The 19067-nt window shown below is 40.5% G+C and overlaps 2 protein-coding genes across 2 annotated transcripts in view; both read right to left on the minus strand.

Annotated features, from left to right (window-relative positions):
- LOC148103340 (polymeric immunoglobulin receptor-like) overlaps nt 1-8789 on the minus strand; it is a 33532-nt gene extending 24743 nt beyond the window's left edge. The window contains exons 1-4 of the mRNA XM_087838092.1: nt 8657-8789; nt 7148-7489; nt 3032-3364; nt 2241-2576 (exon numbers count right to left, since the gene is read on the minus strand). Coding sequence (XP_087694218.1) covers nt 2241-2576; nt 3032-3364; nt 7148-7489; nt 8657-8789 — 1144 coding nt within the window. The remainder of the gene's footprint in view (nt 1-2240; nt 2577-3031; nt 3365-7147; nt 7490-8656) is intronic.
- A 3448-nt stretch (nt 8790-12237) lies between these two features.
- Nucleotides 12238-17642, minus strand: LOC148103342 (junctional adhesion molecule-like). Its single transcript, XM_087838093.1, has 3 exons — nt 17570-17642; nt 14622-14954; nt 12238-12614 (listed from the first exon to the last, which is right to left on the minus strand). Exons 1-3 carry the CDS (start codon nt 17625-17627, stop codon nt 12238-12240), a joined length of 768 nt encoding a protein of 255 aa, XP_087694219.1. The 5' UTR covers nt 17628-17642.
- Nucleotides 17643-19067: the final 1425 nt, after the last annotated feature.

The following is a 19067-nucleotide window of genomic DNA, read 5'->3' on the forward strand; positions in this document are numbered from 1 at the left end:
CAAAGCATGTACAAACTCCAAAACACATTTCTAGCGTTAACTGAACTTCCAAAAAAGAGCTACCTATTGAATATATATCAATTGTGTAATAAATTACACAAATGAAAGGATCAGTGAAAGCGGAGATTTTTAAGAACTCCTGCTAGGGTGGAGATTTTCAAAAAACTCAGTTTTTAGTGTTTACATGTGGACATAGATATTTTTCCAAAACTGTACGTGTAGACGGGATTAAAAAAAAACCCCAAAAAAACAAAAACGGAAAATCTCCAGTTTCAAAAATACCTGTGTACGCGTGAACGTACCCATATGGAAAAGATATATATAAATCTTATAAAGTTTGTATCTGTCTTGTGTGAAACTTGTATGAAAAGCATACAAGAGTGAAAACAGATATAAGATCCCTTGAAAAATCATATAAATGAAACTTGTATGTTTTGGATACTTACTAAAACAATATATGAAAGTAATGAGAAAGTGGCCACTTTCATGAGTAAATCATATAAGGCTTATATGATTCACTATATGAAGTAGGCCCTATCTTATTTTATAAGTTTTTTTTTTCTATTTCTTTTCCATACAGGTTTAAACACCCACAATTCAGGTAACAGTTCTGTTGCAGCTGATCAATTCCTTAAAACTTTCAGATTAGTTATTGATCATCTATAATCCACCAGACCTTATCTATACACCATCACACACTTCAGTCAGTGTCTGTCAGTGTCTGTAATTAAACTGTAAAGTGCTGATCCTGAAGCTAAAATACGAAAAAACTATAGTTGATTCTGAGATTATAGCACATAAATTCATTCATGTTTGTAACACAGTTTTATCTAATGAACAGCCTGAAGATGAATAAATTGTAGTTCAGAATCACTGACAGACAGCACAGACACAGTTGGTCTGAGTCTGAACATGATGGTCAACAGAGAAATAACATCAGACTCTGGATGTTCAGGATAAGATGATCTTAAGTCCGAAGAGGTTGTGCACTCTGTTGATCAGCACGATGCTCATTTGAACCTGGAGACTGTTTATATTTTTTGTAGATCAAAAATCCAACAACAGCAACAAGAAGAAGCACAGCAGGAACTGACAGACCGACAATCAGTCCAACAGATCCTCCTGTTTGACCTGCAGGTGAGAAACAGGTGTGAGGTGTCAGCTGTCAGGTAGGTGATGAGTGAAGAAAAGAACAGAATCCATTTCCTCTTCGAATGCTTATGTCTGATCTAATGATTAGGTAAAATGTAAGTTGGTCAAAACGTGAATATTGTGTAAAATTTTACATAGTCAGTCAGTCTGCCGCAGTCAGGGCAGGTGTGGCTACAACTGTAGCTTGCCTCCACCAGTGTGTGAATGTGAGAGTGAATGAATAGTGGAATTGTAAAGCACTTTGAGGGGTTTATATAGCGCTTTGGGTGCCTTGAAAAGTGCTATATAAATCCAATCCACTATTATTATTATTATTATTAATATGGGGATTTCTGAGCTCTGAGCTTCTTTAAAAAAAAGATGCATATGATCTGAACAAAACTGTTAAAAATTGCTGCAATAAAAGAAAACCTAGCCAGGTTATACAGGGTCAAAGGACGGCTGAAGCCTTGTTCAGCTACTGCAGGGTGAGAGGCTTCCCTGACACTCACAGGCAATTTAGAACGACCAGTTAACCAAACCCCACTAACTAAATGTCTTTGGACTGTGGGAGGAAGCGAGGAGAGAACCCACACAAACATGGGGAGGACACGCAAACTGCACACAGAAAGAGCCCAGCCTGATGGTGGAATTGAACCCAGGACCTTCTTGCTGTGAGGCAAATGCTAAATATTACGCAACCATGCTAATTATTAAAAATCACATTTGTTTTTTCAAAGCACCAAAAATGATAACTTAAAATTCCATTAGTTTGAGGGTTTATGTATTTATGAATTTTACTCATTTGACTTAACCAGAAGGGGAAAAGACCGAAGATGGAGTTTCACAAAGCAAAAAAAAAAATTAAATGAAAATAAAATAACACAAATACTGCTTTCATCCAAAAATATAAATTTTTTACTGGTTTGGTGCCTATTTTGTCTTTTTTTCCCAAATGGCAGCTTTATGGCGTAAACCATTTTGGTCAGATCATTTGTATCTTATTTTTAAATTATAGGTTAAACATGAATCTGCTGCACTCTGATCACATCACTCAGACCAGCTGCTCTCTACAAAGTCTCATCAACAACATCTTTTCAAACATTCACCTGGAGGAGCAACACTCAGTGTGACTCTACTGATGGTTTTACTGTCCTTGTGGTTTGTTCCTCTCATGAAGACACGACACTCGTATGTTCCAGCATCATTAATCGTCAAAACCTTCAGAATCAAAGACACGTCTCCATCATTCATCTGTCTGTCCTGCAGATCCACCCGGTTCTTAAAAGATGGATGCTGGTTGTCTGTAACAAAGTGATCATCCTGGTACAAAAGTACATATTCTGTCTGGTCAGCTCTGCTCCACTTTACAACTTTGTTGTTGTTTGGAGCTCGACATGTCAGAGTGACGTCCTGTCCAGACTCAGCTGTGATGGTTTTCTGGTCTGAAAGAGGAAACAACACAGAGCAGAGAGGTTAAAGTTCGGAGACTATAGATGTTCGTCTATAGAAGACGTTTCGGTAAGGAACTACAGAGCACTATGTACGTTTTCACCAGCTATGTCACCGGCAGGATTCACTTTCACAGACACCCAATCACCAGCTTCACCCCTCCCCTCCCCCTCCAGCTGCAGGCTCTAACATTGAGTTTCCCCACACATGTTTACAGACGAGTTAGAGAGCAAGAGAAGAAGAGACGGATTCATAAATGTCTTTGTTTCTGCTCTAACCTTACCCAAACAATGCTGCTCTATAACTCTAGACTACCAGCCACAAAGACAACAGCTGGAGGAACATCTGTCTACCTCTGACATCCACCAGCTCATCCATACAACAAACAAACATCAACAACCAGGAAGCAGCTTCACCTCTGATCACACAGTCAACTCTACTCACTCACCTGGAGGAACAACACGAAGGTGGATGATGCTGTGTTTCCATGAGCGAGTTTCTTCCATGAACACTCGACACTTGTATGTTCCATCATCAACACTTGTCGCAAGTTTTAGAATCAAAGACACGTCTCCATCCTTCATCTGTCTGTCCTTCAGATCAACCCGGTTCTTAAAAGATGGATGCTGGTGATCTGTAAAAACTTGCTCATCTCGGTACACAAGGACATATTCTGACTCCAGGTCAGCTCTCCTCCAATGTACAAATTTGATATTTTTATTTGGAGCTCGACATGTCAGAGTGACGTCCTGTCCAGACTCAGCTGTGATGGTTTTCTGGTCTGAAAGAGGAAGCAACACAGAGCAAAGAGGTTAAAGGTCACCAGTGACCCACTGAGAGGGAATTTTAGCCTCATGTTAAACGTAGACAGATATTAAGAACGAGATCTGGCCTATCAACACCTACGCCCTGCCCATGATCAGGTACCCTGCTGGCCAAAGAAGGAGATAGAAGCGACTGACAGTAGGACAAGGAAGCTCTGGACCATGCATGGAGGGTTTCACCTGAATTCCAGCACTCTGAGACTGTATGCTAAATGGAAGCAAGGAGGCTGGTGACTAGTGAGCATCAGTACATCAAGAAGATGACCCAAACCGAAAGTGTGCTCAGCGAATACCTCAGGCAGCAGAAACCCAAGAAAGAGTTGGAACCATCATGGAAGGACAGACCCCTGCACAGTAGTATTACTGACCGATAGAGGAGGTCGCGGATATGTGTGTGTGTATATATACAGTGGCTTGCAAAAGTATTCGGCCCCCTTGAACTTTTCCACATTTTGTCAGATTACAGCCACAAACATGAATCAATTTTATTGGAATTCCACGTGAAAGACCAACACAAAGTGGTGTACACGTGAGAAGTGGAATGAAAATCATACATGATTCCAAACATTTTTTACAAATAAATAACTGAAAAGTGGGGTGTGTGTAATTATTCAGCCCCCTGAGTCAATACTTTGTAGAACCACCTTTTGCTGGATTTACAGCTGTCAGTCTTTTAGGGTCTGTCTCAGTCAGATTAGATGGACAGCGTTTGTGAACAGCAGTGTTCAGATCTTGCCACAGATTCTCGATTGGATTTAGATCTGGACTTTGACTGGGCCGTTCTAACACATGGATATGTTTTGTTTTAAACCATTCCATTGTTGCCCTGGCTTTATGTTTAGGGTTGTTGTCCTGCTGGAAGGTGAACCTCTGCCCCAGTCTGAAGTCTTTTGCAGACTCCAGGAGGTTTTCTTCCAAGATTGTCCTGTATTTGGCTCCATCCATCTTCCCATCAACTCTGACCAGCTTCCCTGTCCCTGCTGAAGAGAAGCGCCCCCAGAGCATGATGCTGCCACCACCATATTTGACAGTGGGGATGGTGTGTTCAGAGTGATGTGCAGTGTTAGTTTTCCGCCACACATAGCGTTTTGCATTTTGGCCAAAAAGTTCCATGTTGGTCTCATGTGACCAGATCACCTTCTTCCACATGTTTGCTGTGTCCCCCACATGGCTTGTGGCAAACTGCAAACGGGACTTCTTATGGTTTTCTTTGAACAATGGCTTTCTTCTTGCCACTCTTCCATAAAGGCCAACTTTGTCAAAATTCAAGTTACGAAGGCACTGAATTGCAATATTTCTGCCCGTGTTACGGCAAAATGCCCGAGTAACGAAATCTGGTGGCTCTGATTGGCTGAGCCTACAATGCCCACAATGCCTTCCAAATCATGTGACAATCCCTTGGCTTCCATACTTGCGCTTCGCTGTTCCACTTGAACGACGTACTGTTGTTCTAGTTAGCAATTAGCCTATAGCCTATCGTTCAGCATTGCCTCACCCAAAACGCGCAATGGGTGCTTCGACTTACGAAAGACCCTCAGGAATGAATTAATTTAATTAATCCACTGTATATACATATATAGATAGATAGATAGATAGATAGATAGATATACACACACAAACATGCAGGCTATGTCTACACTAGCCTGGATAAATTTGAAAACGGCGTATGTGTCTGAAAACACTCCACGTCCACACTATCATTTTCATGCATTTCATCCACATTGAAACAGCCAAATGTGAAATGCAAGAAGATTCCACCTGCCTCATTTCTGTCTGCCGTTTATTTACTTTCCAACTCTTTGAAACGTGGCAGCAAAATGTTGAGGAAAAGCACAGAGTTTTTTAAATGAACTAACAATGAGGTGGAGTTGTTCCAGGGAGTAACACAAAAGTACAAAATTGCAAAAGTGAGTGGGAGTTAAAGAACTTGAACGAATGCTATCTGGAGCACGTACAAACTGATATTAACCATTAGTAGGGCTGTCAAAATTGAGAGCAAACAAAACAACTGTTTTGTAATGTTCTGCGCTATCTTGGTTTAATTGGTCAGATGACTGCATCACATGACTAAGATGTGTAATCGTTTTCGAAAAGGCTCCGGGTTTGCTGTCCACACTGCAACGCGAAAACAGTGTTTTAAAATGTTTCTGCTCTGGAGAGCGTTTTCAAAACGCTCCGTTTCTCTTGACCGAAAATGCTGCCTCAGTGTGGACGGAGGGCCAAAATGAGAGAAAAGGATCCGTTTTCAAATGAAAACATATTAGTGTGGACATGGCCATACACACACAGCCAGAGCAAACCTTACCTATCCACACACAAAGCCTGCACCCTCACTCTGGCAATCATTTTAACAGTCTCTTTGGGACTCCAAGTAAATGCCATAGTACTTTTACCTATCCATACAGCCCCTTTCCATCCAGGGGCTGTATGGATAGGTAGTCTCTCAGACTACCAACTCTCTCCATCTGAGAGTAGTTGGAGACTTTGGTTCTCATTATAGCTGTAATCCTTCTGTGTTTAGTCCTTGCTGCAGATGTCCTGGTTGGTTTTCTCTGTGTTTAGTCTTTATATGCTTAATTCTTTTTTGTTTTATTAAAACAGTCTAATTGTTTTAGGCTATTTTTTTTTTTGTATTCTATCTTGTTTCTGTTATGGTAAATGTACTGATTCGTATATAATGCTTTTTTACTCTTCCAGGCTACTCAAAGTGCTTTATAAAACATTTTCACTCATCCACACCCTATCAGCCAAGCATTTTTTCTATGCTTAAGTGCTTTCTATCTAACATGTACACTCCAATGGATGTAATAATGGAACAGTTTGGGGTTAGCATCTTGCTTGAACCACCAACCTTCCAATCAGTAAATGACCTATGTTCTAAGACAAGCCACCCCATCTTAATGCCTTCTTGTGAAGTCAGTCTTGTCTTCATGTTTTTTTTAACCTTCTTGTCTTTGTGTCATGTCTGCATTTGTTTCCTGTCCTCTGTTTCTTCCTGTTTTATTTTGGTGACCGATTATCTTGTGTGCTTTGAATTTAGTTCTACTTTCATCACTTTATAATTAGTTTATAATTAGCTGTTCTCCTGCCTGTTTCCTGTTCACACGTGATTCTGTGTCTGTGTTTGTGTATATATATTTTTTTCTCTCCCTTTTGTCACATTCTCTCTCTTCATTGTGTCCCTCTTTGTTATATGATTTCTAAGAAGAGCTATTATTTCAGATTATTTGCTTCTGACTTTGTATTTTGTCACTGCTCAGAAATAAAGCTGCATTTTAGTTCACCCTTCATTTCAGAGTGCTGCACTTTTGGTCCAACACAACACAAGCTCCAACACCTTGAAAAAGACTGGACATCTCTCTCCCAATGTGCTGATTTTGGTCACCGACTATAGAGAAGGACATCTAGGACTATGTGCTGGCTTGCCTTGTCCGTGCATGCAACAAGTCAGGAAAACAACCACCTGCCATCCAAGGTCTTCCTATGCCAAGCCATTCCTTGTCTATCAAAATCATTGATAAATTTGTGTAATTTCCATGTCCAGTACATGTCATCTGATATAGTATCTGATATTGGCTGACAGTTTATATCACAAGTTTGAAAAGCCTTCTGTGCAACTACATGTATCGGCTGCCCTATTTAAACTGCTGTCAGACATTATCTACTACACTCTGATTACATCACTCAGACCAGCTGCTTTCTACAAAGAACATCTTTAGAAAAAAACACTACTCACTCACCTGGAGGGACAACCTTGAGGTAGATGCTGCTGATGGGTTTACTGTTCTTGTGGTTTGTTCCTCTCATAAAGACATGACAGTCATATGCTCCAGCATCATTAATCGTCACATCCTTCAGAATCAAAGACACGTCTCCATCCTTCATCTGTCTGTCCTGCAGATCCACCCGGTTCTTAAAAGATGGATGCTGGTTGTCTGGATCAAACTGCTCATCGCGGTACAAAAGGACATATTCTGTGTCCAGGTCAGCTCTGCTCCACTCCAAAACATCAATGTTGTTATTTGGAGCTCGACATGTCAGAGTGATGTTCTGTCCAGACTCAGCTGTGACGTTTTTCTCATCTGAAAGAGGAAACAACACAGAGCAGAGAGGCCAAAATACTACTGTTCACTTCTAATGAAGAAAGTCCACTGAGCTTTATTTCCAAATTCATGGTATATTACACATATCATACCTACTCATACGTACTGTATACTATACTTTAAAAACAATGTTTCTGTAATAAGAAACAACTAGTAGGTGGGGTGCTCACACTAATGTAATTCCACACCAAACTTAAAATAAAGTGTATCATAATTTTTTGGACAGCTTCAAATCTCTAAAATCAGACCCGCATCATATTTGATGGTTTTCCGGGTGTAGAGTTACAGGATTCATATAACGAAAACAGCAGCTCTACTAATCACATTTGTATATTCAGCATTGTTTATTTAGTCTTTTCTTGTATTGATTACATTTTGTCTTACTGTTACCGAGGGTCTGTTAACCTGTTTACCAAGGATATGCTCTGTTCCCGCTGCTGTTTGCAAAGGCATGAACCTCCTCAGCCAGATCATTAACAACAGTCGCTATGAATACTGACTATGGATACCATCAGCCAACTAGACACTGATTCACTGATCCACACCAATATGATCTACAGTAAAGAAATCCAAATGTCATTCAGTCATTAAGACTGCAGAAGTGACGTCGGATGGCAAAAAAGAGAGGGAAGGTAGCCAGAACAAACGGGATGGCACGACTAGAAGGCAACATTGCAGATAGTGAGGACAGCTACAGGTATCTTGAAATCCCACAGGCAAACGATAACCATAAAGAGGCCACAACCAATAAATACCCGCAGGAGTCAGGTGAATGGAAAGAACAAGATCCAGCCAATTAACACCTGTCCCCTGCCTGTTGTCTGTTACTCTACTGGGATAATTGGCTGGCCAAAGGAGGAGATAAAAGCCACTGATATCAAGACAAAAAAGCTGATTGCCATAGATGGAGGGTTTCAACTCAAATCCAACCCCCCAGACTGTATGCTGAGGTCCATGAGTACCCCAGAAAGATGGCCACAACTGATCACATGCTTAGTGAATACCTCAGGCAGCAGAAACCCGAGAAAGAAGAGGAACAATCATGGAAGGACTGTATGGTAGTCCACCAACAGACAGAAGAAGTGGCTGGTATAGAAATACTATCACCCACACATGTTTACAGATGATTTAGAGACAATAACTCACTTAGAGAAATATTCAGGTTGATGATGCTGAGCTTCCATGAGCGTGTTTCTTCCACGAAGACACGGCATTGGTAGGTTCCATCATCAGCAGTATTCACGTTTTTCAGAATCAAAGACACATCTCTATCCTTCATCTGTATGTCTTGCAGATCCACCCGGTTCTTAAAAGACGGATGTTGGTTATCTAGAAGATACTGCCCATTACGGTAAACAAGTAGATATTCCGGCTCCAGGTCAGCTCTGCTCCAATGTATGAATTTGATCTTTTTGTTGTTTGGAGCTCCACATGGCAGAATAACACTCTTTCTAGACTCAGCTGTGATGTTTTTCTGATCTGAAAGATGAAACAAGACTGAGCAGGTCAAGGTCAACAAGACAGGTCAAAGGAATCAAAGTACAATTATGACTAGAATTGTTTACTTTGCATTAAACATCCAAAGTTTCAGAAACTGCAAGATGTTAGCTTCAGCAGAATATGTGCTGATAATAAGTGAACATAATGTGTGAGAGAAAGCAGCCTCTCATTATAAGACACTGTGAGTCTCTGCTGCCTTTATGGAGCTACAGCTGTTTGTATACACTGAACAAAAAGCTTTGTAGCTGCATACTGACTCCTGAAACTACAACACATCACACTGACACACACATTACACTTCTTTGTCTTTGCCATTTCTGGATCACTGTAGAGCTGGGCAATATCGTTATTTTTTAATAACATATCACTATTGTTAATGTTATGTTAGTGATTAAACTATTAACATATGAATCAAATCCCTTTTGTATACCCTTTCTTCCTGTTTCCTTAGAAGAAAAGCATCCACAAAGGATTATAGTTCCACCTCTGTGCTTGACTGTGTGGGTGGTGTCATCTGCCAAAATTCATACAGGCCTAATGGACTATTTTTTTATTTTTAGCTATAAAATGAGAAAATAATTATAATCTTCTTATAGTTCTCGCTTTATCTTATATTCAAAATAACTACACTCAGGACAGGCAAGTGACTGTTTTCACTTCATTAGCAAACAACGATGGTAAATCCATCATGTGGCTCCATCATCTGCTTGTTAATTAGGATTCACTTTCACAGACTCACAACAACCACCAGCTTCACCCCTCCCCTCCCCCTCCAGCTGTAGGCTTTAACATTGAGTTTCCCCACACATGTTACAGAGCAAGAGAAAAAGAGACTGACTCATAAATGTCTTTGTTTCTGCTCTAACCTTACCCAAACAATGCTGCTCTATAACTCTAGACTACCAGCCACAAAGACAACAGCTGGAGAAACGTTTGTCTACCTCTGACAACCACCAGGTCATCCATAAATAACATGAAAGCAGTGTCTGCACTCCTGTAACTCACCTGGAGGAACATTCAGGTCGATAATGCTGATGGATTTCCATGAGCGTGTTTCTTCCGTGAAGACACGACACACGTATGTTCCATTATCAGCAGTGTTCACATTGTTCAGAATCAAAGACACATCTCCAGCTTTAATCTGCCTTTCATGAAGAGCCACCAGATACTTAGAAGGCTCATTCTGGTTATTTGGAAGAAACTGCTCAACACGGTAAAAAATTAGATATTCTGGCTCCAGGTCAACTCTGCTCCAACGTACAGCTTTGATCTTGTTGGTTGGGTTTTGACATGGCAGAATGACATTCTGGCCAGACTTAGTTGCAATGACTTTCTGGTCTGAAAGTGGAAATAACACATAGCAGAGACATTAAAGGACAAAGTACAATTATAACTAGAATTTTCATCTTTACCTAACCAAATACCCGAAGTACCTCTACTGGTTCATTTTGAAGCACAGTAGTGACTCTACTCTGAGCCCCTTTTGAAAGACTGAACTGTTCACCCTACTTCTAAGGGAGAGGCCAATCACCTTTTGGAGAAATCTCGTTCATGCTGCTTGTACCGCAATCTTGCTCTTTTGGTCACTACCCAGAGTTCATACCTTAGGTGAAGGTAGGGATCATAGATTGGCCAGTAAATTGAGAGCTTCGCTTTTATGGTCAGTTCTTATAACTGCATACGCCGTCCCAATCTGTCTTTTCATCTCTCACTAACCTTTCTGCTTGTTCTATTCAGCAGCACCCCACCTCCACTGTATATCGTGTCAGTGGAGCACAATTTCACCTGACGATTGGCCAGAATTGCTTCGAGGCACTCTAAAAATCTTGTTCCATACACCCACTGAACTCATCCTACAAATGAGTTTTTGCATTAGTTACTACCCAAGCCATGTTCTGCTTGGCCTGTCAGTACCTTATCGTCTGTCTTTGAAGTCCCACAAACTAACCAAGACTAATAGGATTCCTCCTTCAGCTTGACAGCTCTCTTCACCTCCAGTATCAACCATCTGGTTCATGGATTACCACCACAACAGGTACTAACCACCTTTTGGCCGCAGCTCCTTGCAGCAGCCTGAGCAATAGAAGTGCAGAAATGAGTCCATTTGCACTCAGACCCACGCCTTCCTCAGAACACTGTCAAAGTCCTGCTGGTGGTGAGAGTTGATCTCCCGGACTAGACCCTCGCTATACTTAGATGTTAGATGTATCAGGTCTGTCCAGCATGCTCCCACACCAAGATCCATCTCACAACCAGGTGGTGATCAGTTGACAGCTCGGGTCCTCTCTTAACCCAATTGTCCAGGACATATGGATGCAGATGCAATGATACGATTACAAAATCAATTATTGACTTGCGACCTAGGATGCCCTGGTGCAATGTGCACGTGGGTGGACATCCTTTGGTTTGAACTTGGTGTTTGCTATGGACAAACTGTGCTCAGGAGTCCAATAACAAAACACCACTCAGGTTCAGATCAGGGAAGCCCTACATGAGCACTGAAGTCTTCCAGTAGGACGACAGAGTTACCAGACAGAACACCCTAAAGTACCCCACTAAGTGACCCTAGGAAGCCTGGGTGTTCTTAATTTTTAAGCATAAACAATAGTTAGGATCAGTTTGCCGACCTAAAGGCACAGGGAAGCAACTCTCTTGTCCACTGGTGAGAACTCCAACATACTACTGACACGATAATATCCACTGCTGTTGCTGCCTCTGCTTCTCAATGAGGACCGCTCTCAACTTGAATAGAGTCCAGTCACTCTCTAGGAGACTGGATCCAAGCAGGTGTAGCTCCCGGGTGTAGCACCAGTAACCCTATGACCCTATGAAGGATACACAGGTCCCTTGATTTTATTCTTTCCATAGGGGCACACTGAAACACTTTTTTCAAATTGCATGGGGAGATGCTCTCAGGGGGCAACAAAACCCTTAAAAAACAAAGCCCCTGGGATCACGGGGACACACAAATCACTCCACCATGATACATGGCCATTTCCAGAGCGGTGCATTTTCTAATCTCTTTTTTTTAAAATTTAATTTAAAGTTTTCTTATTTCAGTTTAGTATTAGTTAGTTGTTTAGTTTTAGTTCATTTATTACTGGTCTCAGTGTTTATTTCAACCTTTATAACTAATTTTGTATGGAGGGTATACATTAAAATCAAGATTCAGGAAAATCTATACAAGTACTGCAGTTTTTCAGTCTGTTATATTTGCGATGCTGTCATCAGACAGCAGTGAAGCAGTGTTTGAACTGTGCTGACTCACCTGGAGGAACACTCAGGTTAATGATGCTGATGGTTTTCCATGTCCGTGCTCCTTCTGTGAAAACACAACACTGGTACGTTCCCTTGTCAGCAGTGTTCACATTGTTCAAAATTAAAGACACGTCTCCATCTTTAATCTGTCTCTCCTGCAGATCCACCCGGTTCTTAAAAGATGGATGCTGGTTATCTGGAAGAAACTTCCCATCCTTGTACAAAACAAGATATTCTGGCTCCAGGTCAGCTCTGCTCCAGTGAACAAATTTGATGTTTTTCTTTGGAGTTAGACATGGCAGAATGACGATCTGTCCAGATTTAGCTGTGATGAAGTGTTGCTCATCTGAAAGAGGAAATAACACAAAGCAGACAGGTTACAGGGATCCAAGTTCAATTATCACTACAACTATTATCTTTAAATATATTGTTTATATTCTTTGAAATTTTAGGGTTTTGTTTTTTTTCATCATTTTGAATTTCATTTACAGCCTAACATTTGTGTTATCTCCCAAAACATGAATGGAATGAATTCTATTGACTTTACAGATGCAATTTTTTTTTTTGCACTGTTCTGAAATGTAAAAGTTTTGTAAAACATTTTCCAAGTGCTTCTATAACAGAGTAAGGGAAACTTATTTAAACATTAGGTTTAAAACTTAACATTTTTAAACATAATAGTTTCCTTTTAAAAAGCATGACTTATATCTATTTGCATGCAATAACAGAATTATTTCAGAAAATAGTGCCATGGTTAATACTAAAAGCCCCTTAAAAATGGACCATTTTATTGAGCCATGGCACAAACCACTCCTGTGCAATCATGTATTTTAACTTTGTAATACTCAGTTTGTAAAATTTATAAGTTTGTAAAATCAAATTAAAACCGAGGGATTTAAATGTTAAATGGCCTGTATTTGTATAGCACTTTACTAGTCCCTAAGGACCCCAAAGAACTTTACACAACCAGTCATTCACCCATTCACACACTGGTGATGGCAAGCTACATTGTAGCCACAGCCACCCTGGGGCGCACTGACAGAGGCGAGGCTGCCGGACACTGGCGCCACCGGGCCCTCTGACCACCACCAGTAGGCAACGAGTGAAGTGTCTTGCCCAAGGACACAACGACCGAGACTGTCCAAGCCGGGACTCGAACTGGCAACCTTCCGATTACAAGGCGAACTCCCAACTCTTGAGCCACAAAAGTGTACATGGCCATTTAAAATTTGTGTTTCAGTCTTAGAAATACTACACTGTACTGAACACAGCAGACTGGAATAAGCAGCCTAAAGTGAAGTGAAGTTGTCAGCACAACTGAGAACAATATACCAAGGGTACACACACACACACACACACACACACACACACACACACTTACACTTCGTATGAAACTATTAAGAAGTATGACAGACTTGTGAATGCAAGATTTCATAGGACACAGTAGTAAAAACACAATAAACCTATTCGTGCACAGCTGACCAGAACCTGTCCAGGTATAGATAATCTTTTTCTTGGCCCAAAAGCATGGTCAAGTGCCCTTTTGCAAGAGTGTGAAATTACTCATCAGTCATCATGTTAAACCAGGTTATAGTACACCAAAATATCACTTGGCGCTCAGAAGGTTCCCCCCACTGGTGTTCAAACTTTTCAAATGTCTGTGAGGACATTCATCAGAGACAGATGTGCGAGTCCCTTCCATACCGTGGTGAACCATGAAGGTGATTTTAATCAGAAGTTGGAGGATGATAAGGAGGCCAGTATGAGGACAATTCTCAGAATTTCCAGGGGTATGAAGCATCTCATTATGGTATTTTTACTTGTTTATCACACATTTTTACAGAAAGTATGGAAGTAGTGTTTAAAACATTTTAAACATCTAAAGCTATCTTTTTTGTATATAAAAGGGAGTGCAACAGAGGTTACTGCAGTTACTGCAGCACCACCGCTTCCCAAAGTTCAGAAAGAAGCTTTAGGGAGATGTTTGCTACGTTCTACTGTAGGACCATCAGAAATGTGTGCAGTAACAAAACAGGCAGCACTGAAAGCAGCTCTAAGTGTTTGTGTTGTTCAATGATTTGTGCACAACAACAAAAATGGGACCTCTCTCATCCATCAGTCACCATGTGGACATTTTTCTGACACACTTTGAAGCTGATGGACGTTTTGTGTCTGCACTAAGTACGTTTTCACAGCTATGGCACCGGCAGGATTCACTTTCACAGACCGAATAAAAACGGGATAGCTGGATAAACATCTGTCTACCTCTGATTACCAGGTCAACCATTAAAAAAATACAAGAAAATAAATAAATCACAGATCAGAAAGTAGTGTCTAAACTCCACTCACTCACCTGAAGGAACACTCAAGTTGATGATGCTGAGCTTCCATGAGCGTGTTTCTTCCATGAAGACACGGCATTGGTAGGTTCCATCATCAGCAGTATTCACGTTTTTCAGAATCAAAGACACGTCTCCATCCTTCATCTGTCTGTCCTGCAGATCCACCCGGTTCTTAAAAGATGGATGCTGGTTGGCTGGAAAAAACTGCCCATTCCTGTAAACAAGAAGATATTCTGGCTCCAGGTCAGCTCTGCTCCAATGTACATATTTGATGTTGTTGTTATTTGGAGTGTGACATGTCAGCGTGACGTCCTGTCCAGGCACAGCTGTGATGGTTTTCATGTCTGAAAGGGGAACCAACACAGAGTGGAGAGGTTAAAGGTCAAAGTACAATTATGATCAGAATGATTGACTTTAAATATTTTGTTTATTTCCTTTGACATTTGAGTTTTTAGTCATGTTGGATTTCCTGAACCTCTGAACATCCAGCAGGTCACCAGTGACCCACTGAGGGGGGATTTTAGCCTCATGCTAAACATGCAAAGTGTCAGAAACTACAAGATGTTAGCTTCCACAGAACAACAACATGTGCTGATAATAAGTGAACATAATGTGTGAGAGAAAGCAGCCTCTCATTATAAGACACTGTGAGTCTCTGCATGCTGCCTTTATGGAGCTACAGCTGTTTGTATACACTGAACAAAAAGCTTTGTAGCTGTATAAGTTATGTGAAGGCTGTGTGCAGGCAGGAAAAGGACCTAAGGTGCAGACAGTCGGAGACAAAAGGTGAACTTCAATACAGCTTTAATGCTGAACTACAAAAAGTAACAAAACTGAGACGCCAAGGTAAATTTATGCAGACAGACCACAGAGGTAGATAAGGTTAGATCACGACACAGACACAGAGAAACACAAGGCTTAAATACACAGAGGGAGCAATCTGTGGAATGAGGTAACAATGAGGGTAACAGGAGGGAAACACAGCTGGGGCAAATCAGGCCTAACGAGACGAAGGAAGCAAAACCAGATGCATTTATATGCAGTGTTGGGGAGTAACGGAATACATGTACCGCCGTTACGTATTTAAAATACAAAATATGAGTAACTGTATTCCGTTACAGTTACCGTTTAAAAAGGTGGTATTTAGAATACAGTTACTTTGTTGAAATAAATGGATTACACGGCGGTACTTCCCTGTTTCATATTGTGGCGGGTCAGGACTGTTTGGGTTTTGTTTGACAGCTACGTTCTTTTGTTCCAGGTGGCAGCGTTACGGTTGCCATGGTTACAGGGTGACGCTCTCTCTCTGCGTGTTTCCTGGGTGAGAGAGGCCTTGTTGTTGTTGTTGTGCTAAGCTAATAGGCAGAATGCTACAGGTATAGCTCTAAAGAATGTAGCATCATAGGCAGTGTAGTCCGTGCTGCAGGGAGAATGGACTGCCATACTCGTTATGTGTCTGTGAGCGAGGGAGGGAGAAAAAGGAAAAGTACGAGCTGTCATCGAGCAGAAACGGGAGCTGGAAGCATGTAAATATAATAAGAACCACTGCAGCCAAGCAGAGTGCCTGACGAGCCCAGTTGTAAGTAAGCTATTAAGACTCGACTGTACACCGTCTTCGTGTTTTCCTCCAAAAACAATAAGTTCCGTTGGAGCAGCCTTTCAACGCCTCTCTCTGTCTAGAGAGCGAAGTTGACCCAGACAACAAAGTAAAGCTATTTTTCAGCTACAAGCCGACACGAACCCATCATATTAGCCAGAGGTCCCTTTACTACGGTTCGGAGCCGCGGACCTTCAGTAACAGTAATAAATCACAGCAATAGTACATTCACGTAGTTGTAAACAGCATTATAATATATTAAGTAATCCAAAGTATTCAGAATACGTTACTCTCACTGAGTAACGTAACGGAATACGTTACAGAATACATTTTAGGGCATGTAATCTGTAATCTGTAATGGAATACATTTTAAAAGTAACCTTCCCAACCCTGTTTATATGAGACACAGACTTTCAAAGTAAAACAGGAAACATAACACAGAGACATGGACTTGACAAGGGGAGACAGCAACTAGAGAACACAGAGACATAAACCATAAGACAGAACTCTAACAAAGAAACCAAAGACTAGAAATGATAAATAATGTAATAAACTCAAAACCCTGGGTCAACAACCCAGGCATCCTAACAGTATACCAATACTGATGTATAAAATAAACTAAACTGTCTAAATCTTCAAGTGTTACAGAAGAACACACTCAAAATGGAAAATAAATTCAGTTCCAAATAAGTAAATTAGATATTTATCTAAAATAAAATGAAAATTCCTACAAGTATCCTCAACACAAATTCAAAAAACATTTTAAAAAAAGGAGAACATAAAGAAGACTGACATATTCACCCAGCTCTAGTCCATATATGTTGTAAACTAATCAATCAATTAATACATTTTCAAAAAAGCCAAAAGAAGTGCAGTAATGGCTCGATGATGTGGGGAGTGAGGCTTGCATAAGAACCAGATGTGCAACTTAAAGTATGACAAATATTTTCAGCTGTCATATATACATATTTACATTGTTTGCGCAGTGGGAAAGGGTTAGGTTATCAGGAATACAGGAAGTAACTTTAATTACACCAGGGACAGTCATCTGCTGGGACTGGTTGTTGGTGTGAGAAAAAAAGAGAGTACAGAGAAACAGTACAAAAGGCAAACTATAGGAGAGATCTATTTTAATAACTGCTAATAATAAAGGGACCAAGCAGCCCAAGTCTATTACATCACAACTAAGGCATAGTTCAGGATCACCTGCTCCATCTACAGCTACAGTCTGGGAAATAATTATTTCATCCTCAGCTGAATTCCTGTGTTTGCCTTCTTAAAAAATGAGCAGTCTCTGTTTTTATGGTAGTAACATTATAATGGAGAGAGAAAGAAAATCAAGCAGTGTCTGAGCTCACTCACCTGGAGGAACATTCAGGTTGATGATGCTGATTGGTTTCCATGAATGTGTTTCTTCCATGAAAGCACGACACACATATGATCCAGTATCAGCGCTGCTCACATGCTTCAAAATCAAAGACACGTCTCCATCCTTCATCTGTCTGTCCTGCAGATCCACCCGGTTCTTAAAAGATGGATGCTGGTTATTTGGAAAATGCTCATCCCGATAAACAAGGAAATATTCCGGCTCCAGGTCAGCTCTGCTCCACTGTACAAATTTGTTTGTATTTTTATTTGGAACTCGACATGGCAGAATAACGTCCTGTCCAGATGCAACTGTGATGGTTTTCTGGTCTGAAAGAAGAAACAGCACAGAGAGGTTAAAGGTCAAGTACTGTTCACTTTTAAAAATTGATTAGCTTTTAAATAAAAAAAAAAAAACATTAAAAAAAATCACACATTACAAAAGAAAATATTTATAAAACAAAAATTTACACAAACTAACAGTATTAGGGCTTCATTGAGGTGGTCAGCACTGTTACCTGACAACAAAAAGGTTCCTGGTTCTAACTGAGCAGTGAGCTTGGGCCTTTCTGTGCAGAGTGTACATGTTTTCTTGAAAATGGTGATACTGTAGTGGCTGCGGGTGTTACTGTGTACAGTCATTGTTTTCTCCGTATTAGCCATGAGACAGGCTGGTTACCTGTCCCTAATGCTCAGATTCATTTTAAACATAACAATCAGAAACCAAAGAGTTAACAACAGCATAAAATCTACATCTTAAATTCATACATGATTCCTACAGACATGATCTTGGCACTAGCACGAAATTAATTCTACTGTAGTTCTTACTCTTTATCTTAGAGAGAAACACCGACAGATTTATAACAGGTAAACCTCACCTGCAGAGACAAACACGAAGACTCCGACAAACAGCAAAGTTAAGAATATCGACGCAGTTACAGCAGACATATCCGTGTTCTTGAGTTCCAACGATCAAACTCTGTTTGTTATAGATAGCCTTGCATCAGCAAACAACAGAGAACCTGAGTTTAAAAACTTTAATTTATGGTTTAAATAAAGCCAAAGGCCACTGACTGTGAGAACAAACTACTCATGTACATACAAAGTCTCTTAAAGACTTTGTGTTAGAGTGACTTTTGGACTGTAGAATCATAAAGTGTTTAATAATTAACCAGGTGAAACCGCAAGTGATTTCTGAGTTTGACAGAGGATGATGGTAAACTGAGCGGTGGGTTCATTTGAGTTGTTATTTGATGATATGACTGGTATTACTGGAACTGACTGACTGCCTGTTTAGGTCTGGACAGATGTCTCATTTCTGGAAAGTTCTGCCAAGGAAGTAACCACTGTGTATCAGTTGGAAGTAGTTGTGTTTAAACAATAAATGTAAATTAAAAGTAAATGAGTCCTTGGCCTATAATCTGTCACACATGTCTTTCATAGATAATCTAAAGCGGACATTCGTGTCAAAAAAGGAAAAGCCACAATCAGTTTT

The sequence above is a fragment of the Neolamprologus brichardi genome, chromosome 3 (assembly GCF_056152115.1).
Source record: "Neolamprologus brichardi isolate AB-2024 chromosome 3, ASM5615211v1, whole genome shotgun sequence".
Classification (NCBI taxonomy): Eukaryota; Metazoa; Chordata; class Actinopteri; order Cichliformes; family Cichlidae; genus Neolamprologus; species Neolamprologus brichardi.